The sequence below is a fragment of the Hippocampus bargibanti genome, linkage group LG15 (genome assembly GCF_051943395.1).
Source record: "Hippocampus bargibanti isolate YZ-2025 linkage group LG15, ASM5194339v1, whole genome shotgun sequence".
NCBI classification, from domain to species: Eukaryota; Metazoa; Chordata; class Actinopteri; order Syngnathiformes; family Syngnathidae; genus Hippocampus; species Hippocampus bargibanti.
Genome location: NC_142748.1, coordinates 9,673,884 through 9,700,131, shown reverse-complemented (window position 1 = coordinate 9,700,131; position 26,248 = coordinate 9,673,884). Strand labels below are relative to the sequence as shown.

General features: G+C 47.7%; 3 protein-coding genes across 5 annotated transcripts; 2 read left to right on the top strand and 1 right to left on the bottom strand.

The window, feature by feature from the left end:
* Nucleotides 1-25: 25 nt before the first annotated feature.
* kcng3 (potassium voltage-gated channel, subfamily G, member 3) lies at nt 26-3,461 on the bottom strand. The gene is made up of 2 exons (XM_089015607.1): nt 2,649-3,461; nt 26-1,603 (listed from the first exon to the last, which is right to left on the bottom strand). Exons 1-2 carry the CDS (start codon nt 3,278-3,280, stop codon nt 958-960), a joined length of 1,278 nt encoding a protein of 425 aa, XP_088871733.1. The 5' UTR covers nt 3,281-3,461; the 3' UTR covers nt 26-957.
* A 729-nt stretch (nt 3,462-4,190) lies between these two features.
* mta3 (metastasis associated 1 family, member 3) lies at nt 4,191-16,684 on the top strand. 2 transcript variants are annotated; one of them, XM_089015117.1, is made up of 19 exons: nt 4,191-4,417; nt 5,578-5,645; nt 6,724-6,817; nt 8,672-8,798; nt 8,885-8,948; nt 9,045-9,162; nt 9,288-9,393; nt 9,482-9,581; nt 9,739-9,927; nt 10,205-10,279; nt 10,465-10,523; nt 10,684-10,802; nt 11,284-11,441; nt 11,902-12,142; nt 12,801-12,893; nt 12,976-13,143; nt 13,222-13,253; nt 13,344-13,462; nt 15,489-16,684. In XM_089015117.1, the coding sequence occupies exons 1-19, from the start codon at nt 4,390-4,392 to the stop codon at nt 15,661-15,663; spliced, it is 2,133 nt and encodes a 710-aa protein (XP_088871243.1). In that variant the 5' UTR covers nt 4,191-4,389; the 3' UTR covers nt 15,664-16,684. The 2 variants fall into 2 exon arrangements, with proteins under 2 accessions (XP_088871243.1, XP_088871244.1); XM_089015118.1 differs by having other exon boundaries at nt 11,923-12,142; nt 15,489-16,683.
* A 2,487-nt stretch (nt 16,685-19,171) lies between these two features.
* Nucleotides 19,172-25,923, top strand: ppm1bb (protein phosphatase, Mg2+/Mn2+ dependent, 1Bb). 2 transcript variants are annotated; one of them, XM_089015119.1, is made up of 6 exons: nt 19,172-19,573; nt 22,095-22,937; nt 23,017-23,134; nt 23,233-23,344; nt 23,579-23,639; nt 24,123-24,844. In XM_089015119.1, the coding sequence occupies exons 2-6, from the start codon at nt 22,107-22,109 to the stop codon at nt 24,417-24,419; spliced, it is 1,419 nt and encodes a 472-aa protein (XP_088871245.1). In that variant the 5' UTR covers nt 19,172-19,573; nt 22,095-22,106; the 3' UTR covers nt 24,420-24,844. The 2 variants fall into 2 exon arrangements, with proteins under 2 accessions (XP_088871245.1, XP_088871246.1); XM_089015120.1 differs by lacking the exon at nt 24,123-24,844 and adding an exon at nt 24,964-25,923 and having other exon boundaries at nt 19,176-19,573.
* Nucleotides 25,924-26,248: the final 325 nt, after the last annotated feature.

The following is a 26,248-nucleotide window of genomic DNA, read 5'->3' as shown; positions in this document are numbered from 1 at the left end:
CCAAAACCACAAAATACATCACAAATTAAAAACCTAGTCTTTGTTGCAAGACTATGATCTGCTCGGCCAAAACCATAACATTATTGATTACACTCTTTAGTCACATTTATGCTACTTGAAAAGCACAACACAGACAAAAAGAATATCGACGTGGGTAGAGATGAGAAATGGACACATAAATACAATGAGATGAACTCCAGCCTGATCTTTGATTGATTGCAACGGGGTGACGGAAGATCGGGGTGTGGGTGTGAGGTGTTAGATTGTTTTCTTTACGAGCAGAAGAGGCTCTTCATTAAGCAGCGAGAGTGATTCATGGAACGTCATATCCTTCGTCGGTGTGCACGTGATGTCATTCTTTACATTAAGCAATTTTCCATTTTTGTCTCCGTATATATTTCATTTGATCATGTGTGTGTGCGTGTGTCCGCCCTTCATCTTCGCTTCTATACATGCTAAATGCATCTAGGTCAACCTTATCCACAGCCCCCGACAACGTGAATGGCTGAAGGCCACGGCGCGAGCACACACACACATACACACTCTTGCCTGTACATGTCGTAACCATGGCAATGCAGTGTAAACAACCATCCGTGGGGACAAGCAGATTTGTCTGGTGTTTAATAAATAATGATTTGTAGGCTTCGAGGCTCGCACCCATGGAGGCCATTGGAAAACCAGGACTTTACCCACATTTCCCTTCTTCAGAAACTCTAGACGCTGGCTTGATTTTTATCGTGCAATATTGCCGTGATATATGTGTCGCTTATGTTTTTCAGCGTGTAGGCGTGGTGGCAGGTCTTGCTCAAGGTGCATGTGAAATTTAGGTTGATAAACCACGCTGGGTACCAGCTGCCTGTGGCTGGTGACGCTTTAGACACTATATGTGAAAAAAACGGGCATCCTGCGAACTTTCATTGGGGTTAATTTCCATTGCGCAAGGCATCCCGACAATGTTCACTGTAATATTTCCACCGAAATGCTACGAGCATACCTGGCCGAGCGTAGTCGGAGTTCATGATAGCACTGCACAAAACTGTGATAGATGAACGTGATGGGCAACGCCAGGAGGACGATGCCGCTCACTACGCACATCCCCCCGAGGACCCGCCCCCCGACGGTGATGGGGTAGACGTCCCCGTAGCCCACTGTCGTCATGGAGATGATGACCCACCAGGCGGCGGCGGGAATGCTGGCGTAGTCCTGGTTGCGCGCGCCCAAATCCAAGCCGTGCTCCAGTAGCTGCGCCAGGGCACTGTAAATCGCCATGGCGACGCAGACAAACACCATCAGCATCACCATCTCCCGGTAGCAGCGGCGCAGCGTCAGCCCCAGCGTCTGAAGGCCCAAGAAGTGGCGGGCCAGCTTCATGAGCCAGAAAACTCGCATCATGCGCAGCACACGCAGGAAAACGCCCGCTACGCCCAGCCCAGCGCCGGGCATGCCTGCCCGGGCCATCGCCATGGTGACGTAATATGGCGTGATGGCCACCACGTCGATGATGTTGAGCGGCCGGCGGAGGAAGTCCCACTTGTCCCGCGCCACCAAGAAGCGGAGGATGCACTCGGCCGTGAACCAGCCGATGCAGACGGCCTCCACGATCCTGTCAACAGGAAACGGGAGACGCATTATCCTCCGCGGCATCGACGGAGGAATTGCGCTGACGTCCCGCTGAGATGAAAGTGGGTATGGTAAGGGGGGAGAAGGGCGAAGGTCCCCGCCGTTGAACTGCTCCATTGATTAGAAAGGCAATTACAAGTGAATTAAGCCCAGAGAAAGCACACAGGCAAGCCCAATTAGGACAAACTACATTACGGAGTCACACGAAAAATCCATCCAACAGCAAGTGCAAAGTACATGGCCATGCGTCATCGCCATATCCTAAAACAAAACACTCTTCTCATAGGTTTATTTCTAAATACAATATACAGTACTCCTCACTATATAAGAACGCAGTGGTTGTCAAACCACAATGGCTGAAGGAGGAGAAGAAATGGATTTGGTTGCAGATATACTGTGAAAGCCATTTTCATGACAGACATTTCAAGAAGAGATGAACATAAGGTTGGACAGCTCCAAAGCTAGCAAAAATAGCAAATAATATTGCAATTTTATGAGGTTATCATGATTCCACAAAGTTCATAGTAAAAATTCAAACTTTTTCTCTCTTTTTCACAAGTTATTTCCTGGCAAACATCACCCTCTAGTGGACGTGTAGTAAGATCACATCTGCTGATTGATTCAGACATAGCACTACTGAAGGCCTAGGAGTGATATGCATGGCCCGCCACTGTAAGACCATAACCACGTTCACATCAAAATGTTGTTCAGCGCAATTGCAACATGCAGTGAGCTATCAATCTTCCCTTTGCATACTTTAGTCCGCTGACATGGGCGCGTTAGAGCGCCTGCTTGTTGCAGTTGTGAAAACCCTCACAAGAATGAGTGGAAAACTAATATTCATAATAATATCAACTGGTTGTCAGCCAATTATGGGTGGTTCCATCTGATCTATATTTAGTACACATCGGTAAATGTGTGACTTTTTTTACATTTCTGTTATTGTTGGTATATATATATATATGAAGGTTGGAAAAGCTCTGTATATGTTATCATGCCATGATGCAAATGGAGCGCTCCCAAATTACCTGTGCTCCTCCACGGTGTTCCTTTTGGCAGTGTCCCAATCGGGCAGCGTACTGGCGCAAAGCATGACCATGGACACGATGACAAAGACGACGGACACGGTGGCCAACAGCTGCGCCCCCAGCGACGAGTTGGGCTCCTCGAACGCCTTGCGCGCCCTCTCCATCCACCTGGCCCGCCGGGTGAGCTGCATTACCGCCGCCTGTTCTCCCGCGGGGCTCTGGGTCTCCCCCTCCTTGGCGTCCCCCTGCCGGGAGAGCCCGCCGTCGGACAGGCCGACGTCGGACAGGCGCTCGTCCAGGCGCTTCTGGCAGCACGAGTCCAAGTGCGCGCTCTCCAGCCCCCAGTAGAGCATTTCGCTGTAGAAAGACAGCTCGCACACGCCGGGAACCAAGCGCAGTTTCCCGGAGCGCACGTAGAGCATGATAAAGACGAAAGCCTGCGCGTGGCGGTCGAAGAAAAACTCGTTGCGCTCGCGGTCGTAGTCGTCGCACAGCTCCAGGACCTCCTTCTCGGTGGCGCACGCGTGGAGGCGGCTGACGCGCCTCAGGGGGAAATCCCGGATCACGTCGCGGGTGAAAGCGTAGCGGGTGCCCCCGACGTTCAACACGCAGATGCTCTTCCCGAACTTCATGGCTCCCTCCTCTCCTTTAGCGACTGTTTGCTGCTTCCATGGCGGAAGCTGGGACACCTGCCGGCCGGGCTACACCTTGCCGTGTGAAAGCCGCCCGCGGGGCGTTGTTGCATGGGGTATATGAGATAACCTTTATTCGTCTCACAATGGAGAAATTCTGTTCACGTCAAAGTCGGTCGGTGTATCGTTGTGACTCCCTGCTGCTGCGGTGCCAGAGAGGAACCGTCTCTCTCTCCTCCACCCCTCTCTCTTTCAGCATCTCTCCTCCCAGCCAATCCCTTCACTGAAAAAGTCTCACGCAGATCATAGCGGATGTGTGTTGCCTTGACATACGATCTTAATTATGTCTCTGACCGCACTCGTATTAATAATAACCGAGCAAAATGACATGAATCCATTACAGCTCAGCTTTGTGCATCTTTGTAATGTGTGTTCTCTTTTTCTATGCATCACTCCAATGGCCATTGTGACGCTCCTTCGGTTGTGTGGCTTGAACGTTCAAATCAGAGATTCTCTTTGACATTAAAGTACAGCGTTCAAAATAATTTCTCAAATAAAGTACATTATATTCAAGCATATTTCATTACTTCAATTACTCCACATCATTTTTCACTTCTCATCCCAATCTGTTTTTAACAATCTTTCCATTTTATGTACTACTTATGCCATAAGTGGCGCATTAAATTGATACTTTTAATTCCAACTTTTTAGTACAGTTAAGAAAAGTATTTATTATACTTCCAAATATATGCCAAATGTAACAACATTCTACAAGGAGACATTTACTTCTAATAAAGTGTTAGTACAATTATTATGTGCTATGCCTGTGCGCGTACCAATGAGTGCGCGTGCGCGCCGCCTTGACGTCATCAGTATATTTTTCTTTTTTTTTCGTGTTGGGACTGTATTGTGAGGGCTACTGTGTGAACACCGGGTAGGGGGGTCCATTGACAAAACAAAACAAAACAAAAAACACACACGCAAACCAACCTCCTCCCCCGATCTGGACCACACACCCGGACTCTCTTTTTCTAAATATATAGTTCATATTAATTTATTCTTATGTTTTCTTAGTGAATGTTTCACGCTCACATTCCGGGAGGGCAGAAATGGCGGCCAACATGTACCGGGTCGGAGGTATGTACGTCAATGTGGATCGCTTCTTGTATCATAACTGTAGACGCGTGTTATTGTCTTTGCTTCATTTTTTTATTTCAATTTGGATTTTGGGGGGTCGAGCGAGCCCCGCCGAGCGTCGATAACCGGTTACGCTCACGTCCGACGGCTAATTGGGAGCTTTTGCCCACCCCGGACTAGACGTGATGCGGGCTGGAAGACAATTCTAAATATTTGGGCTCCAAAATGGGTCAGGCCGCTAGCCGCCAGCTAGCTTAGCATAAAATGTAAACATTTTTTAAGGGGGGCACACTGTATACTGGTCGTTTGCTTATTTGAAACGTGTCAGCGCGGTTGTATTGGCCCCAACCCCTTATATAGGCGCTAAATGTGATTTTGGAGCAATGAGCAGTACGTGTGCGCGAGGCTGCCTTTGTATTTGCCTCCATTGGCACGCAGCCATTTAGTGCAGTCCTTATTTAGCTAACGTTAGCACCTCAAAGGACGCCGCTTCATTTTATAGGGGAACCGTTCCAGAGTTCGCAACGTGGGACACCCGCATCGTGGTCCGCTCCACCGTCTGGCCGTGTGGTCACCCTCACCCCCGTCAGACTTCCCACCCCCGATACAATCAATTTGGCCAAATTGCCATAGCCCCGTCGGCTAATCGCTAGCATGCCCATCATCAAGCGATTGTCTCGCTTCACGGCGTCAAGGCCTTGATGGAATACCTTTCCTCACGCGCAAATGTCGCTATTTCAGCAGTTATTCTGTCCCCAACAAACTCGTGCTCTCATTGCCCCCACTCATAAGACAGTCAAGCATACTCCTGGAAGGAATGTCTTTCTATTTAACTGAAATTTATTCATGCTTGAACTACAAAATAACAGTGACAGCGCAAGGCGACTGTCACATCACCCTTGAACCAGAGACATCCGGTTAAATGAGTTTTACATTTTGTGTTCAAATAAACATTTTGGGTGAATAAAGTGAGCTTCAAGTGAGCATTAAGCAGCAACAGCTACAACCTTAAGATGGATATTAAGGATATCAACTTTGTATCTTTTGTATGATTTAGGGCCGAGACACAGCTGGATTGCAGAATATATTAGTTGATGGGGTTCCTCATACACATTATCCTCCACGTCTCATACAGTTTTTGGGTTGCTCTCCCATTGCAGATTACGTCTTTTTCGAGAACTCCTCCAGTAACCCTTACCTGATCCGACGAATAGAGGAGCTCAACAAGGTATTTCAGTGTTTCACACCCATTTTTATCACACGTGTGTCCATCTGCGCCCAAGGGGAAATGTTTAGGATTCCTTCTCATCGACACCCTGCATTTGCATTTTGCAAGCTAAACGGGCCCGATGCATCATTACAGATGCCCTGCACGGAACCGTCAATGACAAAAGTGGTGATGTAATGACCGGGCAGCGATGTGGGATCCGTACATCAAATCCTGAGTGTTTTTGAGCCTGGCAAAACTTTGATTGGTTCTTAATGGATACAATGCGTGATGTAATTTTAGTTGGAAGTGGAACCACTCGACTAGTGTTGCTTTTTAACCACAAATTTGGTTTCTGATTCTGTCAGTTGTTCAGCGTTTTATTTATTATTATTTTTTTGTGCGTGTTTATTATTGACCTCTTAACATACGACCTATTTATATTACAGTTAGGTGCATCAGCAATGATCCTGATAGCTGTGCATCTCAAGCGAAACACCCGAAATGCATTAAAAAAAACATTATTACAGGCCAATTCAAGGCTATGTAACATCTAATATGCAATTTGGAGGTGTGTGTTAGCCAGTTGTTTTATATGTTCCATCTGTGTAAACACAGACATACTGTGTGTCTCTTGGAATGCAAAGAGGTCCAACGTGGAATAAGGGCACTCGAACCTGAATTGTTCTTGTAGAGATTTACATCCAAGGCGTATTTCTTTCGTCATATCCTTTAGGTAACCCATTGCAATGGATCATACACAAACTAATAGACACCCAAAAAGTTATACGGCACACGTCAGTTAATGTGGCGACAGTTTACAGAAACTTTCTTAAGCCGTCATCCATTTTGTTTCGTGAGTAGAGCACATTTCTTTCATGCCGTTGGCCTCATCACAGGCAATCAATCAATCCATCAAGTCAGTATGTCGTATTGAAATGGCTACCGTTAGCGCTTTCGGTCTGCTTATCATCGCCGCTCTGACGTGGACACAAAGACTAGCGCTTCTCCGGGGAAATTAAGAAGCTTGTCGTATGACGGCTGAATTGAGGGGGTAGTTTCTCACTTTTTTTCTCTCTTCATGTTGTCTCCTCTTCAGACGGCCAGCGGGAATGTGGAGGCCAAGGTGGTGTGTTTCTACAGGAGGCGGGACATCTCGCACAGTCTCATTCAGCTGGCAGACAAACATGCAAGTAAGGGGAACCACATACTGTTTTTTAGTTGTTAAGAAAAAATATATTTCTGCATTGATAGGTCCGGGAAAACAAAACTATAGCACCCCCCCCCCCCCCCCCCCCCAAAAAAAAAGAGAAAAAACATCACGCTTCTTCCCGTGTTGCTGTTTTGACGACAGCTGCGCATGAGCAAGGTTTCTGACTAAACATGATTCTCTCTCATCTCGGATGATTCATGTAAAAGGGAGCAACTACATGACATCCACTTAGCTTGTCACAATGGCGGCTCTCATCCATTCAAAACATAAGTGTCTCCTTTTTTTTCTTTGAAATGACATGAATTGACAGTCCGTGGGGCAAGTCAGCGGAAGCAACATTTTGCACATACAGAAAGGAGTGACGCAGCAATGCACACAAAGGGTCTTTTTTTCCATCCCCCCATTTCGTCCCATCGCGGGCTACATTGCTAATGGATTTTTAAAACCGCCAGATGCCACCCTGCTGCTCCTCACAGTGAAACCACTCACTTTGCTCCAGGGTTTTACACGACTGGGCAAAGCATCGTCTTTTTTTTTTCATTAAAATCTCTGATGAAAGTAGTCTGAAATACGATGACATGGTGCCTTTCGCTTTTTGTTATTGACCCAATGCTACTGCCGATCGCTACTATCGTCACGGCAAACCAGCAAAAGTCATTCTCAAGCATATTTTTCTTTTTACATCGCTGCGTACGGTATGATTGATAAAAGCATAACATGCGCAGTAAGCTGTCTGCATTTCCACTTGTGTTAACCCTTTTTTATACAAATAATGTACTGTGTACTCCAACTTTTATACAGGAATTATAATCATTGATAAGAGAAGCTTTTAGCCACGGTTGACAGGTATGTCTGACACGACCACCGAAGGCGGAAAATTGGCAGGTTCTCTGGTTGGCATTTATACAGATAAGTTAACGTGAAAAATGGCAGCAAAATGGCCGCTTTTGTGACAGTATTTCTTCAGGAGAACTGTCTGCCTCACCCATGCACACAGTTCTGATGAAAATAAAATAAACACTGTAGTACAGTCTTTATAATGTAAAGTGACTGTACATTATAAACACCAGCTAAACTAGAAATTTAGTTCATATACTAAAAGTGTCACCTCAGCATACTGAGTCAGTGCAATTTGGAAGCTCTTTTGCGGGGGCTTTAAAATACTGTAGTCCTAAATTGCTTGCTCTAAGGGGTTAATTAACACTGTAGTTGAAATTGACGGATGAAAAAGATTGATTTAAAAAATGCTGCGTTATAATTTCAATCATGTAATTCATTGCCAAAACGCATTGATTTTCTCCCTTTGTTATTGCCGACTATTATCCTTGCTGTCATTGCCTTTTTATCGAGCATCTTCATCTTTATTAAGCTCATCGAATTGCCACAAGGGGACACAAGCCAGTGTCTTATTGTGTCGGTCCCAAGCCCGGATAAATACAGAGGGTTGTGTCAGGAAGGGCATCCGATGTAAAAGCTTGGCCAAAACAAACATGCGAATCAAACCTCTGAAGATGGAGGACTGATTCGCTGTGGCGACCCCTGACGAGAAAAGCCGAAAGGAAAAGAAGAAGAAAAGAAGAAGATTTCTTCAGAAGATTGGAAAACACCTGCTTCTACAGTCGCCGCGAAGTGTGTTGTTTTGACGAGAGTTTTTCCAGCGAGAGGCAAGATCTTTGGCAACTGGAGTAGATGATTCAGAGTCGCCCCGGAAACAGCAGGCTTTCCTCGGAGAAAATTGCTAAAGCTGTTATTTGGAAAATGAGTCCCATCTTTTTTCCTCGAAAATCGTTTACTGTACGTCTCCATTCACCCTCCTGTATTTCTGCCTTTGCAGAAGAGCTGGAGGAAGAGAAGGAGAGTCCCGCCGAAACGGAGCTCACGGACAAACAGAAGCACCAACTTCGCCACAGAGAACTCTTTCTCTCGCGGCAGTACGAGAGCTTACCCGCCACGCACATCAGGTTTGCGCGCATGAGACTAATCACGAAGCCTCAAAGAACCTGGCGGACTCGGCTGACTTGTTTTTAATGCTTGTGTGTCCCTTCAGGGGCAAGTGCAGCGTTGCCTTGTTGAATGAAACTGAAGCGGTTCTTTCGTATCTCGACAAGGAGGTGTGTCGACTTTAGAATTCTCAACCGTCTTGTTCCGATGGGGGTTTTAGTAGAGCGCTAAATGTGTCTCTTTACGTGTCTTCCACATCCCACCAGGATACCTTCTTCTACTCGTTAGTGTACGACCCCACGCAGAAGACGCTGCTGGCTGACAAGGGCGAGATCCGTGTGGGGCCACGATTCCAGGCCGACGTGCCAGAAATGCTCCCGGACGGTCAGTGCAGTGCCATCTTTTATTCCTCTTGCCGCAAATGTTTGGGTAGTCTTGAAACGAAAAGCGGCAACTGATATTCATTCGCGGTTAGGAATAAGAAAATGTTTTTTTGCGTGTTCGCACAGTGAATCAAACTGACGACAGGGACCAGGCCAAACTGGAGGAGAAACTCTGGGATCCGGAGTGTCCGCTCACCAACAAACAGATCGACCAGTTTCTTGTGGTGGCGCGGTAAGACATAACCTCGGTGCTACTCTTATTACATTTCTTTGCATTTGTCCCCTAATATCAAACGACTTTCTCTTTGTGCTGCTCGCAGGGCGGTTGGCACCTTTGCCCGGGCGCTCGACTGCAGCAGTTCGGTCCGGCAGCCGAGCTTACATATGAGTGCGGCGGCGGCGTCACGCGACATCACGCTGGTAACGTAACCACCTTAAATCCACTCCGGTTTGCGGTTTGGTAGGTTAGCAAATTTCCTCACTTGAGTAACCAAATGCGGTTGCGTGACATGACAAATAGACCTATGGCATCACCGCAAATTGCGTTTCTAAAAGGTTGCCGTTACTTTCCCCGCAGTTCCACGCCATGGACACGCTGCACGCGCACAACTACGACCTGTCGAGCGCGTTGAGCGTCCTGGTGCCCGCGGGTGGGCCCGTTCTCTGCCGGGACGAGATGGAGGAGTGGAGCGCCTCGGAAGCGGCCATGTTCGAGGAGGCGCTGGAAAAATACGGGAAGGACTTCAACGATATCCGACAAGATTTTGTAAGTCACTCTATGTGCCAAGCCGCAAATTTTACACTGTGTTTACACCGGGTGTTCATGAATAAGTGTCTGACATGCTTTTTCCCACTGCACCGCTGGTCCAAAAGTCCTCTCACACACAGCGCTTTCTGGCCACGACGCCGCTGAATGAATATGCATGAAGGGGGCACCCAGATGGCAAGAAGATGAGAAATTACTATTGTTAATTTGCTCCCTGTTTCGTCTCCCGCTATCCAACCCCCACCCCCACCTCTTCCTTTTGTCTCAACCTATCAAGCTTCCCTGGAAGTCTCTGACCAGCATCATAGAGTACTACTACATGTGGAAGACCACAGACAGATACGTACAACAGGTGAGATGGGGTTACATGTTTTTTTTAATATATGCTACTATGTGACAGGTTAGCAAATATGTTCCCACTTTGATTTCGGATTTTGTTTAGGTGAATCTTTCACCTTATACCAAAAAAGGGTTTTAGTAGGCTCCAAAATGGGTTTGTTTTGACAACTATTTGTACGTTTGTGTGGACAATTGCAGAAGAGGCTGAAGGCGGCCGAGGCCGAGAGCAAGCTGAAGCAAGTTTATATTCCCACATAGTAAGTCGCTCCTTCCTCGCAAAGACGAAGGGGATCATTAGTGTTCCCCATTGTCGCCGCCAGATGGAAATATTCATACATAATTGACTGCCTTTGATTGAATGCACGGCCCAAGACCACATTGCTCACCACCACCTCCCGCTTTTTTTTTTCCTGGCAGTAATAAGCCCAACCCCAACCAGATCTCGCTGACCAACGGCAAGATGGCAACCGTGAACGGCGCAGGGCCCGGAACCTTCCACGCGGCTGGCGGGGGTCGAGCCTGCGAGAGCTGCTACAGTAAGTTTGTGTTGAACGCAAGACGAGCGATGCCACCATGAGTGATACGCTCTGTGAACTCAAATTTTAAGACAATGCCAATCATAACTGTCATCGGTGAGTGTCAACATTTCATACTCATGAGTCACATTCTATGTCAATCATTTCATTGACGGACAAAACCGTTCTTGCAAATTTGAGAGTTGTCAAAATCTTTTTATAAAATGGGAGTTCTAGTCAAATCCCTCAGTAGAATAATTTCATTAGCAGGCTCGTATCACCACATTTGTCCACACCAAGTGCACGAGAAAATGAAGCGAGAATGAAAATCTACTTGCGTATCGATTTGTCCTTAGTACAATGGTGATCCTTCAGCTGGCGGTCGTCGTTCAGTGAGACCAATCAGGCGCTCGCGAGTTGACGGGGTTCTTCGGGGACGTTGCCGGGGATCAATAAATGTCTTTGAGCCGCACTAATCGAGCCCTAATGTGTGTTCCCGCAGCCATGCAGTCGGCCCAGTGGTACTCGTGGGGGCCCCCCAACATGCAGTGCCGCCTGTGCGTGTCCTGCTGGATGTACTGGAAGAAGTATGGCGGCCTGAAGATGCCCAGCCGAGCCGAGGCGCCCGAGGAGAGGACGTCCCCGAGCCCGTCTGCCAACGTGAGTCTCCCAATGCCCACCTCGGCTCGTGACTTTTTCAGCGTGTTCTCTCGAGGACATGTTTGTGAGGACATGTTTGTGAATGTTGAAGCTACACTATGTGATTTATTGTGGCAGGCGTCAACATGAATTATTCAGTGCGCCGCAAACCTCTCACATGTTCATACATTCAGCACAGCGCTTTTTTTTACTTATTTATTTTTCAAGGGGAAAGCGCTTGCAACGCAACAGCAAGTTAATTGAGGTGGAAGGATTATTTATCCAGAGAAAACGTGATTTCTAATGGGCTTCTGCAGCTTCGCTTACCAAATATGTTTCTGTTTAATAATGAGACACGTTTCTGTGTTGATTACTAGCTGCTATTAGCTTACCAAAATCGTTTGGGTGAGTGAATATTGGGTCCTCTTTAAATATGGTTCTACTTTGGTTCGCGAATAGAATTTTGTGTGATTGTCTAAAGGTCTTGGCCTCTCATGCCCAGGAGCCGCGGTCACGGAGCCACGCCCCGCGCCAGTCCAACCACATTCCCATGCGCAACAGCGGCAGCCCCAAGTCGTCTATGAAGACCAAGCAAGCTTTCCTGTTGCAAGCCACCCGCCTCACCAAGCTGGCGCGCCACATGTGCCGCGATGTCATCAGGCTGCGCCGGGCCGCTCGCCGGCCCTTTGTGCCCATTAACTGCGGCGCCATAAAGGCAGAGTGTAAGAGCGCCTTCAATTCCTCCTAACGTGGACACACGCACATTCTCACCCCATCAGCACCCCTCCGTTTGTCGCTTCCTGTTTTTATTGTTGTGCTCATTTTTTGGGTTGTTATATTATTATTTTTTTTGTATTTTCCCGTTCCCGTTACTCCCCCCACACCCCCGCCCTCATTTCCAATAAAGACTGCCTGTCCTCATCACTTTTGAGTTTCAATCATCTTTTCAGAGTCACGGGAAGACCTGCACGCCGTTTTGTTTTTCAATCGAGCAAAGCTATTCTCGCCGCTGGAGCACAACGTTCCCTCCGTCCCACTCGGGCCATCACATCATAACGCCATTGCCGTCCATCAATGGACTCTCGTCCATCCATCGCCATCTACCTCGTCGTTCGTCCTCGGTGTCACGGACGTCCAAATAAAGTTCCACATTGAAAGCATCTCCTCCGTGTCCTTGTGTGCTTTGGTGTGTCACGTGTGTGTTACTTTTCCATCAACTGAAGACACAAACCCTCCCCCTCACCCACGCCGCCGCATGGATCGTTGCGCCATCACCACGCCCTCATGTCTGTCGAGTGTAAGTGACATCATCATCCATTTTATTTGGTTTTGAAAGCTTCTACTGATACGTATTTGCTCTGTGTGTGCATGTTTGTCTAGATGTCTCAAGGGTGTCTGAAGGTCACGGGACGCGGCTCCCCAAGATTCGGGCGGCGCAGCGCAGCACCCTGACGAGCGTGGTGCAGTTTCTCGGTAAGTTCAGCTTGCCCCGATATATATTTTGCAACGTTTCCATGGCGACTAACAATTGACTCCTCTCTCCCGGTGTTTGCAGAATCCCGTCCGGCATCCCAGGCGCCACGTTCACACCGTACGGCTGGCCTCCAGACGCCTCCCCCGCGCCGACTTCTGTCCTCGCTGCCGCACGGACCCCACGGCATGCTAGGAAAGCGCAGTTTTCACCACCATAGCAGAGGAGGAGCCGAGCAGGACAGGCGCCCAGGTAGGGAGTTTAGATCTGTGTGAAAATCATACAGAAGTGCGTCATCCTAGTCTGTCACTATTTTTTTTTGCGTTGCAGAGAACCCAGGAACAACCGGTGGCACCTTACTGGTGAGTGAATAAACATATCGTGTTGTTTGAAAAAAGACTCCACATAATACGCTTCATAATTCGACACGTAATACATGATGTTTTCGTTAGCATAACGGGCGCAGCAGCAGCGGCGGAAGCACTCGCGGAGGCGTGATGATTCGAAAGCGGCGCCCCAATTGGATCGATGCCCCGGATGACAGCTTCTTCCTCGTCACCCGGGAGACCAGGTAAGCTCAAGTAGACCCGGCGTGTACGCCATCTCACGGTCGTCTTGCGTTGAAAGCCCCCGCGTTAAAATGCCACCTCATTTGAATGACTATGTAAATGACAAAACCTTGCTGAAGGGGGCGTTGGTAAAAATAATGGTCCAATAAAAACAGAAGCAACAGCAGTGATGTTCTCCTGCTCAAGGGAAGAAGATGTGACGAAGGCAAGCAATAACAGAGCATGGAAACGAGAAATACCTCAATGTCTTCATCCAAATTTAATCCCTCCGGTTGCTCTCTACCGTTCTGTGAGTCTGGGTGCCCTACGACTGGAATGCCGCAGGTTCGGTTCCCTTAGATCGAAATGGCTAATTCAACAAATCCACATTAATTTCATTTAATATAATTCTGTTTAGGTTCCGAACCCCGTAGGTGAGCAAAAGTGGTTCAGTTTTGTTACCAAATTACTTTCTGAACAAATATTCGCCCTTTCAGGTTACCGAATAGGGCTCTGATTATGTTAGCAAATATGGTTCCACTTATAAACGATCAAACGTGGTTCATCTCGGGTTACTCAAAAAACTTCCGAAGCACAACAACAACACTACACGCTTTCTGGAAGTGATGTTCCTGCTGTATGCAAATAGACTCCCCTTCATTACATCAACGTGCAGGGTGAAGATGTGCTTCCATTTAAATGGTGTCTAATTGAGTCGTGATGCCGGGCCCTCACAGCTGCCTCTCAGAGCGCCGCCGCCGCTAAAATTAGCGCCACTAACTAGTGCAGACGGGCCGGCGTGGAGCCAAGCAGAGCACGGTCCTGGGTGGAAATGTTATTAGCACATTAGCGGCTCCTGCTGGGCTCGCGTGGGTCCAGACGGCTTTATTTGTCCACGCGTGCGCGTGTGTGTGCAGGGTACACGCACATAGAGGTATATAATGCGGCTTATGAGGAAGTACTAGATGTTAATGGTTGTGATGGGAGAAAAGCCCACCTCTCGCTAACGACACCGCCGTCTTGGTTTTCTCCTCCATCTCTTTCTCCCTCTCTCTCATTCTCTCTCAGTGTGGTGAGCAACGCCGTGAGGCACAGATGGGAGTGAGAGTGAAAGAGGGAGAGCACGGGTGAGGGGGACAAAGAGGTGGAGAAAAAAAAAGAGGCGGAATTAATGCTCTTCTGTGTGACTTTTTAGATTTAATCATATCAATTTTACTCGGTTATTATCGGAGCGTGAGTGGGAGCCGTATTTGCTAACCTTATTGTCACGCTCTTAAAGCTCCTCTTAAAATAGCAAATACTATTTAAAGTCGTCACCAAAATGGCCACGAGTGAAAAATTTAGTCCCCTAAGTGGAGCTGTAATTGGTGATTTGAGTTGCTCACCCCAGGTGGAGAACAATGTTTAAAACTTTACAAGGGAGAGAAAGAGAAACATTGACAAAAATAGGCCCTTTGGGGGTGGAGGCTAATCTAATATGTCTCACCTATTTATGTATTCAAGTGTTTCAAAGGAATGGCTGAAATCGCAAAAAAAAACACAAAAAAGTCAGACTAATATCACCCGATTAACTCTGCCCGATGATGTGCAAAAATGTGTCCATTCCAGTGCCAGGGTTGTGTTCACTGTCACTCAAATTCCAGCACCCATAGAATATTGAGTTTTAGGACTATATAAACATCCGATGCAGCGTAAGAACTCTCTTTTTTCAACAGATAAAAATAGTTAATTCCTAAATTATATGCGTATGGGGTTATATGAGCTTGAAATGAGGGTGGTAGTCCAAAATACAATGCAATACAATACATATTGGTTCATATAGCGCTTTAACAACAGCTTAAGCTGTAACAATGCGCTAACGTGGAAAAAAAGAGAAATGCTGTCCCCTTGTGGAAGTGGAAAAACATTTCCAGTGTATGAGTTAAAGGATTACAGCCTAAATTATGCAAAACACCCCGAATCGCCCCGCAGCTAGAAATTTCAAATGTGACAAATGTCAGTCATTCCCAATCCGGGTTGTTTGACATGTGTTTCTCCCGCCCCATATAGGAGGGCGAGACGGCTGCTGTCACGCTCGCAGCTCCGGCATGCGTGTCGGCAGCCTTGCGAGCAGATCACCTTGCGGAGGGCCGCCCAGGCGCCTCCGCCGCAGGGCTTGGTCCTGGGGCCCCCACACCCCCACCCCAGTTTGAGGATGCGAGGCCCCATCGTCATCCACGACTGAAGCGCCGCATTCTCTCCCTTCTTTTTCCCCCTCATATCATCAGATCTGTTTAGACCTCTGCAACGGTGAGCCCCCACCCACCTCCACACACATACACACACACACACATTTGTGCCCCTTTATTCCCTCTTTAAAACCCAACTTGCCGATATATTAGGTAGACCTTGATAGGAAAAAAAAACATGTTATCACATAAGCATTTTAATACATGGAAGTTTGCGCGTGTGCATTTATGTATGTGCGTTGTAATGGCAACAAAGGGAGAAATGCCTAATTGTTTTTTTAGGAATGGGCATATGAACATTGTGTGTTGATTGTGATTAGTGATGTCGGTTTGTATATAGTTTCTCATTTAGAGGGAGGACGACGTCTTAAAATGGCTTTTACTGGGTTGACATTTTTTTTTAATCAACCCCACTAAAATCCATTTGCTTAAAAAATAAAAACAATCCCCTTTAAAATCAAATAGTCTCATCCTCAGGCACGTATTTAAATATGTAATATAAAATGAGCAGTGGTATCATTAGCGTTAGCCAATATCGACAATTAAAATTACACGAAAGTCATATAGAAACTTTTAAAGGCAAATCCACATTATTTTTTGCTAGTTTTTTTTCCCAATCACAAAATTTGGTAGATGCGCATGCATCATTAAACATAAATCGCACAAGCTTTGCTTATCTTTCCTTGGTCAATTTTGATCCCTTTTGTTCATAATTTTCACAAAATATTAAAATAATTCGTGTTGTCATCATTGGATCCCGGAATGATATTTTAAAAGCCGTCTAAAGCTTAAACAGCTTCGCAAAGTCATCTCTGAAACATATTTGGGCTACGACATTTATTATTTAGGATATTGTTTACAAAAATAAAAAAGAAATAAAATGATTCAGGCAATGATCAACAGGGTCATGCCATTTCTTCATTACGAATGTTTGTGTTTTCTCGTACGTATGTCACGTGTTGAATTCTGAATATGCTGATGATGGTTATAATAAAGCAAACACCCTCATCTCTTGGTCTATTTTTAGCCCTTGAACAATGTTTTCGGGTGTAGTTTTCCCGTCTAGGTGAGAGTGAGCAGGAGATGGAAAGAAAGAGGAAAAAAAGGGTTCGGTAGGATGAGGAAATCCTGAAATAAGTGTCATCTGTCACCACATTTGACTTGCTGAAGAAAATAGTGTTACCGGCTTGCAATTGGCCTTATGCCACCACCGGTACTGTGATATCCAAGAAATTACCAGTTCCTATTTTATGTGGGGTACATGAATGTGACTCCCTAAATAACCGCAATTTCATGCCCAAATGAAAATGACGTTTAAACAGCAAGCACTAGCATCGCCATTCGGGATGGATTTAAAAATAAATTGAACACATTTCTGGTTTTATGCAACGATAATGCTTTACACATAAAAGCGCAAGATTTCCTACTACGGGAATACACCACAATTGATGCATTGATTATGCCAGTACTGTAAACGAAACATTAGGTGGCATTGCAGATCCTCTGAAATGACCCGGACGTTGATAACTGATCACCTTTCAGAGAGAACAGGTATGTTTTACTTAATGTCTTTTCAAATAATCGAACGTTACCTTTTACATTTTTTTCATGACAGCGGAAAATATTGGTTGATTGTACTTGCATTATCTTTTTTCTTGCCTTTGGTGTGATGAGTATTACATTTACGTAAGGTTTTTATTATTATGAGTTTATTCACTGGCTTATATTATTTGCTTCCATTTTGTTTCGTGTGATAGACCATTTTTTCTTGCCATTGTTTGTTTTATTTACCTCCATCATTCCTGTGTTTGCAGGGGTGGGGTGCACATGGGGTATGTGTGAGACAGACAGAGAGAGGGAGAGAGTGAGCGATACAGCGTGAGTCTGTAAGCCTGAGCAAAGCTGGGAATGAACAAGCAGAAGATTGAAGTCATGACGTGACCCAGATGTCCTGGCGGTAGGCTGAAAATGAGAGAGTGCAGATCAGGGCCCCTTGTTACCCCAACCATCCGGTCATGGGGGTATTTAACAGCAGGGTGTGTGTGTGTGTTACATTTTAGGAGTTTGTGCTCTCTTTGCTGTGGATTACACGACACTTTTCTTTTAAATTTACTCTTCATCTTGTGAAGATGAACCGAAGGACCCCCCCCCCCACCCCTCACCCTAAAATATCCACTCAAACCCCTTTGGTAGACCAGGTGGCTAAACAAATCACCCACCATCCATCATCAGCGAGCCACTTTAACGGATGAGAAGGGTGTGTGTTTTGGTGGTAAAAAAGGGGGACAAAAGACAACAAGAGTTTAATATTTGGGATAAGCTGTGATTGAACATCCAGCAAGATCAGAGCGGAATGATCAAATTCTGCCACTGATAATCCCTCATCTTAGAAAATTAAATACCACTCGGCTCCAACACACACTCACACACACACACACACACTTAGGCTGACACGCATACACTGGCCGAAAAAAAGTGGGCCTTAATCTGACCTGTCTCATCACCCCACTTGCTTCCTTAGGGACGTGTTCTGATATCTGATGAGTTTTTCATTAACAAGACTCAAGTCTAATCCTGTGCGAGGAACATAAAATGACAACGGATAAGCCCACATGCACGCGCACACACATACACACACTCCGGATATCCAACACACATCTTTATAACACACATATACTATTTTTTAAGATTTAATCGCCTCTTATCCATCGTATTCACGCCAGTCTTATATCTATGCATGGCCCCCATTGGTTTATTCGCTGAAGAAGAAAAAAAAATAATTTAGACTTTGTGTATCTTAAACAACTATTTGTTGTAGCCTTTAGGGCGGATGTGGCAGTGCTTTAACCCCTGAAAAGCACTAATAGAATTCATTTTAATAGTAAAAGAAAAAGGTTTATTGGGCAAAAGCTAAAATTTAGGTTGCAAATGCAGCTCAGTGGTTGTGGGAGCGTTTAAGCTCTTGGCCGCCCACCCCTCCCGAAATACATCTTGTGCATGACATTATGTACAGTGAGGATTGCGTGTTTTTCGTCCTTATGATCAAGTGTGCAGGGATCAATGTGCAAAGTCTCGTGGATGCAGCTCGCCTTGCAAAAGGGAGCAAAGTCAAAAGCATGACTCTGACATTTTTCATCATGAGAGAGGAGCGCTTCATTTTACGTATCGAGATTCTCGGCCGCGTGAAATGTGGAGCGGCCCAGGCGCTTTTTAAACCGATTTAAGATTTCCACAGATGTTCCTTTATAGTTTAAAGCCTTTAGTTAACGTGACCTTTGGGGTCAGTTTCAAATTTGTACCCTCTGGAGCGCTGACGTTTTCGCCCCCGTTGTGAACTCCGCCTCGCCGGTCCACACTGGTTACGGTGAACGAGCGCGTTGCGAGGCATCAGATAATAAACCAATGAACGCGTCGTGTTTGGCTAATTGACATGGAAGACAGCAAATTAGCTAACGGCTCGACCCGGGTACCTTTCCACCAATCAGCGAGCGCGTACCCAAAATAACACCTCCTCTTGTTCAGCACCCAAAGTCGAAGGAAAGCTCTGCTCGTGGGCCTTTCAATGGAGCAAAGTGTTACGTTTGTCACTGTTGTATAATATTACCCATTTCTCCTTCTCCGCCACTTTTTAAAACGGAATTTTCTTGCATTCGGTACTGAGGGGGTGCCGAAATATAGCGTCAAACATGCGTAAAAATCAACGCCATCCAAGCAGGGAACCACCGAAAGAGGATTTAACGCCACTCAACTGAGGCCAACCTCGAATCATTATTCTTTTCCCCTTTCCCTGTTTTGTCCTTGTCGTTCAAATAAGGAAACGGAGCTCTACAGAGAAGCTTCTCGAGGCTTTTCAACGACGACAAGCCAGCAAAGATTGGATCCGGAGTCGCCGAACGACGGGATAATGTAAGCAGCTCATGCTAAATGCGCCTATGTTTGTCTATGTGTGAGTATGCTAACACGTTAGCTTTGGAGTGTCACTACTAAGTAGGCCTTTTTTCTGCTGCAACACGGGGCTCGTTTTGAGTTTAAATTCGCTTTTTAATTTGGCTTAAAATTCATCATCGCAAATGCAATCGTGCTAATGGATGCTTAATGTCTGCATTTTTAACGTCAAGGGCTAGCACAGTTTGAAAAGTCTTGAACGACAACCGTAAAGTTTTCAAAGTTACTGCCCCCCAAACAGTCATCACCAGTCGTCGTCATAAACAGCCGAGGTTGCTCCGATTGAAATTGTTGTTAAAAGTCGGAGTTGCGATGACGCAGGCAAGCCAAGCTAAATAGTGAGCAATATAGTTATTTTTGTGGGACGGGCAATGTCCGGCAGCCTGCCAAATACTATGTAATCGATCGGATTTGTTTTCTCATTGTCACTGTGGAGCAGGGTAGCTTAGCCTCCAGTTTGTAACGATGATGAGGTACTCTCGCACATCGAACGATTTTGAAATCTAATAATCAAAAATAATCGTAATCTCACCACCAATATGGCGACTGCGATTTAATAGGCGATTATTTATGATAAAGTACCGGCTAATGACCCATGAATAAGATTGTAACAAACAAGTGTGTTGTAAACATGTGTCAGTGAGTCAACAAATGATTTGGCTTCCTTACTTAAGCATTTCATTTTTCATAAACCCAATTTTCTAATACTCAATTAGTGCACTTTTTGGGTATTGATTGATGAATTTGAAGAAAAGTTTGCCCACATTTCTCTTCCTATATGATCCAAAATTTGTTTTTTTTTTCTTCTGAAATGGACAGTGCAGGAAATGCACAAATATTTAAAGTGACACACCACAGTTAGATAGGCTAACTGAATTGATCATAAATATTATGGCAACAATGCACATTTTCAAACAAACAACGAACGCGGCACCAAAATGAAGGTACACATCATTTCCACGTATCTGTATCTGTTGACCAGATACGTGGCCGTATCTGGTCAAAGGGTACCCCGAAAACCGTCGCTAATGCATCTGCCCGCACCACGAACTGCCAAATTGTGTGCCTTCACTGTGCGTTTCAGCATGGCAAACCTCCAAACAAATTAGCTATTGGAATTAGTGGCTGGAAGCTTCTACGCTAACCGCGTCTCCTATGTAGAGCAACGCTCCGCAGCGTTATGTAATCAACCTCGACTTTCCACTTCCCTCTTTGCAGTTGTTGCTTTTTGGCAGACGTATGCGTCTGCGGGTGGGTTTCAGGGGTTGATCCCGCGGTCATGGGGTGGGTGACGACAGGTCTTTTTGTTTATTTGTTTGTTTTTTGTGATGGCTTAAGCGGTGGCTTTGCGGCGTTCCCGGCGTTTAGGTGTCGTGGGACTATGCTGTGTTTATTTTGACAGTGCTCCTGCTTGTCTCCATTCAGGGCTTTAACGGCAGGGTGATGCAATGGCCCTTCCTTCCTTCTCGCTTGCACCGCTTGTGTTTGAGACACAAGGTAGTTTAGAGGGGGGGGGGGGGGGGAATCGTCGTCGATGAATGAAGCTAAGCCTGCAGGGTGGGTGGTTGCTCGGTGACGGCTGCGTGTTTGTTTTATTTTTAACCAGAATCACTGCCGGCGCGAACATACCAGGTTTCTGCGCTCGCGTTCCTCCCGACGAGTGTCGGGCCGGGTCGGGAAGGGTTTCATTTTCCACAATGGCGTCGCGGCCCGCCCCGGCCGTGAAACCTAAAGCGGCCCCGGTGTATTAATAGCGTGTTTCCTCACGCATACGGACACGCACATGCGCGCATTCCAATGAAAACGGTTGTAGAGGCGGCCTTTTTTGGGCACATTCTCGTCATGTCGCGCCGGAAGAAATCGATATGGCGGCGGGTGGCTTGTGTCATCCCAACTACAAATTGTATTTGGCATCAAAATGAAAAGTTTCTGATGATGTTTTGCAGGGAAAATGCCAGGAAGTGCAGCTAGTGCAAATTGATCGAATGTCGTCCCAACTTACCAGGTGACACTTTGACCCACTGCTCTACGTCCCGGCGTGACACCGGCTTCCCTAGCCAACTTGGCTAGTAGCATTAGCCGCCCTGCGTTGCTCTTCGCGTACTGGAAAAGGCTTTACTGACATTGCCGTAATCCACCAACTGCCCACTTTCCTCCTCTGCGATCCTCGTCTTGATTGTCAGGAACTCTGTGAGCTAAATCATTAAAGGCGCTCCATCACTTAGGGAGCGTTTTAAGTGCTGACGTGAACCAAAAAGGAACGGGGCGGATGATTTACGGCAGCCTGCTTTCAAACGCTTTAACGCGTCCTTGTTTTTGTGTTGAAACGCCGCCTTAGCACTGGCAAATCGCCATCACGGTCGAGACTGTATTTATCCGGCGCCGGACGGCGTCCTTAAGCACGACCCGGCCCGTGATGAAAATGTATTTAGCGCCGCCCCGTTGCCAAGGTAACCTGTCTGCGCTGCGGTTTGGCCCCCAGCTGTAGGCAGCGATGGGTGCGTTCCTGGACAAGCCGAAGACGGAGAAGCACAGCGCCCACGGCGACGGCAACGGCCTCCGCTACGGCCTGAGCTCCATGCAGGGCTGGCGGGTGGAGATGGAGGACGCCCACACGGCGGTGGTGGGCCTCCCCCACGGACTGGCCGACTGGTCCTTCTTCGCGGTGTACGACGGCCACGCCGGCTCGCGCGTGGCCAACTACTGCTCGGGCCACCTGCTGGAGCACATCCTGTCGGGCGGCGCCGAGTTCAGCTCGGGGCCCGGCTCGGTGGAGGGCGTGAAGGACGGCATCCGGGCCGGCTTCCTGAAAATCGACGAGTACATGCGCGGCTTCTCCGACCTGCGGCAGGGCCTGGACCGCAGCGGCTCCACGGCCGTGTGCGTGCTGCTCAGCCCCGGCCACCTCTACTTCATCAACTGCGGAGACTCGCGGGCCGTGCTGAGCCGAGACCGCAAGGTGGGCTTCTCCACGCAGGACCACAAGCCCTGCAACCCCCGCGAGAAGGAGCGCATCCAGAAGGCCGGCGGCTCGGTCATGATCCAGAGGGTCAATGGCTCCCTAGCCGTCTCTCGGGCCCTCGGGGACTACGACTACAAATGCGTGGACGGCAAGGGGCCCACCGAGCAGCTGGTGAGCCCCGAGCCCGAAGTCTGCGTGCTGGAGCGGGCGGCCCGGGGCGACGAGTTCGTGGTGCTGGCCTGCGACGGCATCTGGGACGTCATGTCCAACGAGGACCTCTGCGACTTTGTGCGTTCCCGACTGCTGGTGTGCGAGGACCTGGAGAAGGTGTGCAACGCCGTGGTGGACACCTGCCTCCATAAAGTGAGCCCCGAAAGACGCCGCCGGCGCCCGTCGCGGCCCTGTCGGCCTCGCCGTTTACGTCTGCGCTGTCACGCCGCAGGGGAGCAGGGACAACATGAGCGTGGTCCTGGTGTGTCTACCCGGCGCTCCCAAAATCTCGGAAGAGGCCGTCAAGAAAGAGGACGAGTTGGACAAATATCTGGAGGCCCGTGTCGAAGGTTAGCGCACCGCCCCCTTTCATTACTGAGGCGTCACGCCGCCCCTCGCGCAAGAAGCTAACCCGCTTCCCCTTTTTTTACCCCCCTCCTGTTTCCAGAGCTCCTCACCAACTGCGGCGAGGCCGGAATGCCCGACCTGGTGTCCGTTCTGAGGAGCATCACCACAGAGAACATCCCCAACCTTCCACCGGGTGGAGGCCTGGCTAGCAAGTAGGTAACACGCACGATTCGGCAAAAGGGGGGGCGGGGGGGTTGAAAATCAGAGCTCGTTTTGATTTCATACAGCGAAAAAAGTATTTTGAAGACAAAAATAGACAATGATTGTAAAATAAACCCATGACTACAGTATAAAAAAATGCATGACTGTGTGTGTATTTTGGCTAAATGAGTCGCTTTGTGGGTGTGTTGCCTCATCCCCCCACTGACCCTCCCATCCTTGCACAGACGAAGCGTGATCGAAGCGGTGTACAACAAGCTGAACCCTCTCAAAGAAGAAGATAAAAAGGTGAGTCTGCGTTTCTTTCTTCTTGACACCCGCAACCGAACCGCTCACCTCTTCATGTCACCCACACGTGCACGCCTATCCTTGTGTGTGTGTGGCTGTGTTTTTGTGTGTCCAACATACGCAATGTGTCATGAACACACACACACACACACACACACACACAAAACACTCGACAATGCAACTGTCAGGCTGAATTTGTCTTAGAATGTTGACGTGCGCTTGCGTGTGTGTCTCTTGGTAAGGTTTTCAGGGTGTGCATCGCGTTAGCGACGGCGTGCGCAGCTTTTGGAGTGTGTGTTTGTCTGTTAGGGTCTTTGTGCATTGATTGCAAATTTGGCAACAGGGTGACATTCAGGCCCAAGAGTCGGTCGGCAAGACGCATTGACAGACTTGGTTGCGTGTGCGGCGGCGAATGCCCCCCCCCCCCCCCCCCCCCCCCCCCCCAAAAAAAAAAGAGTCTGACCCCGTGGCGTGTTACCTCAGGCATGCGCGGGGGGAGAGGAGGAGAGTGAGGAGGGCGAAGGCGGCGGCGGGCCGGCGGCTCACCTGCTGGAGGCGCTGCGGCAGTTCCGCCTCCACCACCGCGGGCAGTACCGCGACGCCCTGGAGGACTCCCTGGCCGCCTACGAGGGAGGGGGCCAGCGCGGGAGGACCGACGGCGAAGGCGAGCGCCAACGCGGCCGGGAGCGAAACGCCTCCCCTCCCTCTCCCCCGCCCTCACCCGCCGAGTCCAACGCCCGCCAAGACGCGCTCGCTCCCGAGTCCGATACTGCTTTTTGACTCTTGTCGTGACCTAGCGCTCCTTCTCTCCCCCCCGTCCCCTCCCTCGCTACTGGGCATCCCTACCGAAAGCGACCCTTCAAATTGACAACAAAAAAATGAATGGCAATGGATGGCGTGCTGTTGAGCTAACGTTAGCTAGCAGCTGCATTTATGGGTATGCAAGGTGGTGTGTGTGACTGATTGCTGCTGAGATGGCTCTCTTTAACTGCAGATTTTTTTCTGTGTGTGTGTGTGTGTGTGTGTGAGTCCGGTTCATGGGGCCAAAATAGTGTCACATAGTAAATAAAAACAATTTCCGCTACATCACTATGTGGGCGTGTTGTGTGCAAACCAAAATCCCCCAACATCCTCATCGCCATCCTCATCCTCTCATATCGATGTCAAATGATTAGAAATGTAAAAAAAAAACCCCTCCTCCCCAATTCCCATTTTTTTTAAGTCCTGACGGGTGTCCAACAACAAGGTGAGTCGCTGCTTTGAATACTATTTCAAGCTCGAAGCTAACCGTCCACCTCTTTTCTTTTTTCTTTGACCCGCCCAGTGTGACAGCGAGCTGGAAGACCCCTGGTAGCCGTGGCGACTGCCTGCGCCACCCCCCCCTCCACCGAAGATGAGAAGGAGGAGGAGCGCCATGTTCTTACTCCACTTTTTAAGGGGACTTTTGGTGTGTGTTGGACTGTGTCAGTTCTCCGCACGCACGTGTATGTGTTGAGTGTGTGTGTGTACGAGCACCTGCGCCGGTGGGATGACAACATGGCGCGCATCCGCAGGTGCAAGACGGCCTCAAATTGGGAAGGGGGACATTTTATCAACGTTTTTTTGAACTGCAGCGTTGTGATGGTAAAATATGTTGATTTTTTTTTTCTCCGCTCCCTTGAAAAATGGACACAATGTGCGCCCCCACCTCCACCTCCACGCCAAACACGCATTAACACTTCGGCACGTGCCGTGTATTTTGTGCCACCATCCCAGGCCGCGCTGCATGAGGACTCCCACGTGTTATTGATTGATTGATTGATTGACACTGACTGACTCCGCCCCCCCCTCCATCCCTCACTCCACCTCCGAGCAGCTTTTTGGACTCTTGAGGTGATAATCGGGCAGAATGGATCTCGTGGACGTGAGTAAGCGTTTTCTAAGGGGTGTTTTAAGAGTGTAGTATCACTGGTTGGACTTTCTGATTGTTGGTGACTGGGTGGGGGTCATGAATTTATATACCCCCCCTCTCCTTTTCCTAGCACACGTGGCGGCATGTTGTTTCTCTTTTTTTTTTTTTTACTTCCCGCTACCCCCATTGTTGTCCATGAGGTTCCTTAGCCGCTCGCTTGGTAGAGTGAGTGAAGTGATCGTTTAAAAAAAACACAATAATTGAGTATGTTTCTGGTTCTCATGTTTGTATTGCTGTTGTTTGTTTGTTTGCACTCAACATTTGATTACAGAAAAAAAGCGTCTATATATAAAATAAATGAGAAAAGGGGGAAAGAATCCCCGCCACGGACAAGTGCTCCTTTTGTCTCCAAAATAAAAGGTTGTTTTCAAAATAAAAGGTGACATGGTGGGTTTTTTTCTCATTCACTGCCATTCGAAAACTTCATTCGGGAATAAATATCAACCAATATGTAGGTATTACATTGTATTTTGGACAACCACCTTTATTTCAAGCTCTGATAACTCCAGGCCCATATTTAGGAATAACCTTTTTTTTTCCTGATGACAGAAGAGACTCTACGGTTTCTAACGCTGCATTGGGTGGTTATGTAGTCCTAAAAGTCAAATTCTGTGTGCCCTGCAATTGGAGTGACAATGACAAAAATCCTGGCACTGGA

What these genes read in the sequence shown, in the direction of transcription:
- ppm1bb (XM_089015119.1), top strand. Translation starts at nt 22,107, where the DNA reads ATGGGTGCGTTCCTGGACAAGCCGAAGACGGAGAAGCACAGCGCCCAC. An exon ending in TCTGGAGGCCCGTGTCGAAG is followed by an intron (nt 23,135 to 23,232) that starts GTTAGCGCACCG and finishes TCCTGTTTCCAG; the next exon opens with AGCTCCTCACCAACTGCGGC. An exon ending in TCAAAGAAGAAGATAAAAAG is followed by an intron (nt 23,640 to 24,122) that starts GTGAGTCTGCGT and finishes GTGTTACCTCAG; the next exon opens with GCATGCGCGGGGGGAGAGGA.
- kcng3 (XM_089015607.1), bottom strand. Translation starts at nt 3,280, where the DNA reads ATGAAGTTCGGGAAGAGCATCTGCGTGTTGAACGTCGGGGGCACCCGC. An exon ending in AACACCGTGGAGGAGCACAG is followed by an intron (nt 1,604 to 2,648) that starts GTAATTTGGGAG and finishes TCCTGTTGACAG; the next exon opens with GATCGTGGAGGCCGTCTGCA.
- mta3 (XM_089015117.1), top strand. Translation starts at nt 4,390, where the DNA reads ATGGCGGCCAACATGTACCGGGTCGGAG. An exon ending in CGTCACGCGACATCACGCTG is followed by an intron (nt 9,582 to 9,738) that starts GTAACGTAACCA and finishes CTTTCCCCGCAG; the next exon opens with TTCCACGCCATGGACACGCT. An exon ending in CAACCGGTGGCACCTTACTG is followed by an intron (nt 13,254 to 13,343) that starts GTGAGTGAATAA and finishes TGTTTTCGTTAG; the next exon opens with CATAACGGGCGCAGCAGCAG.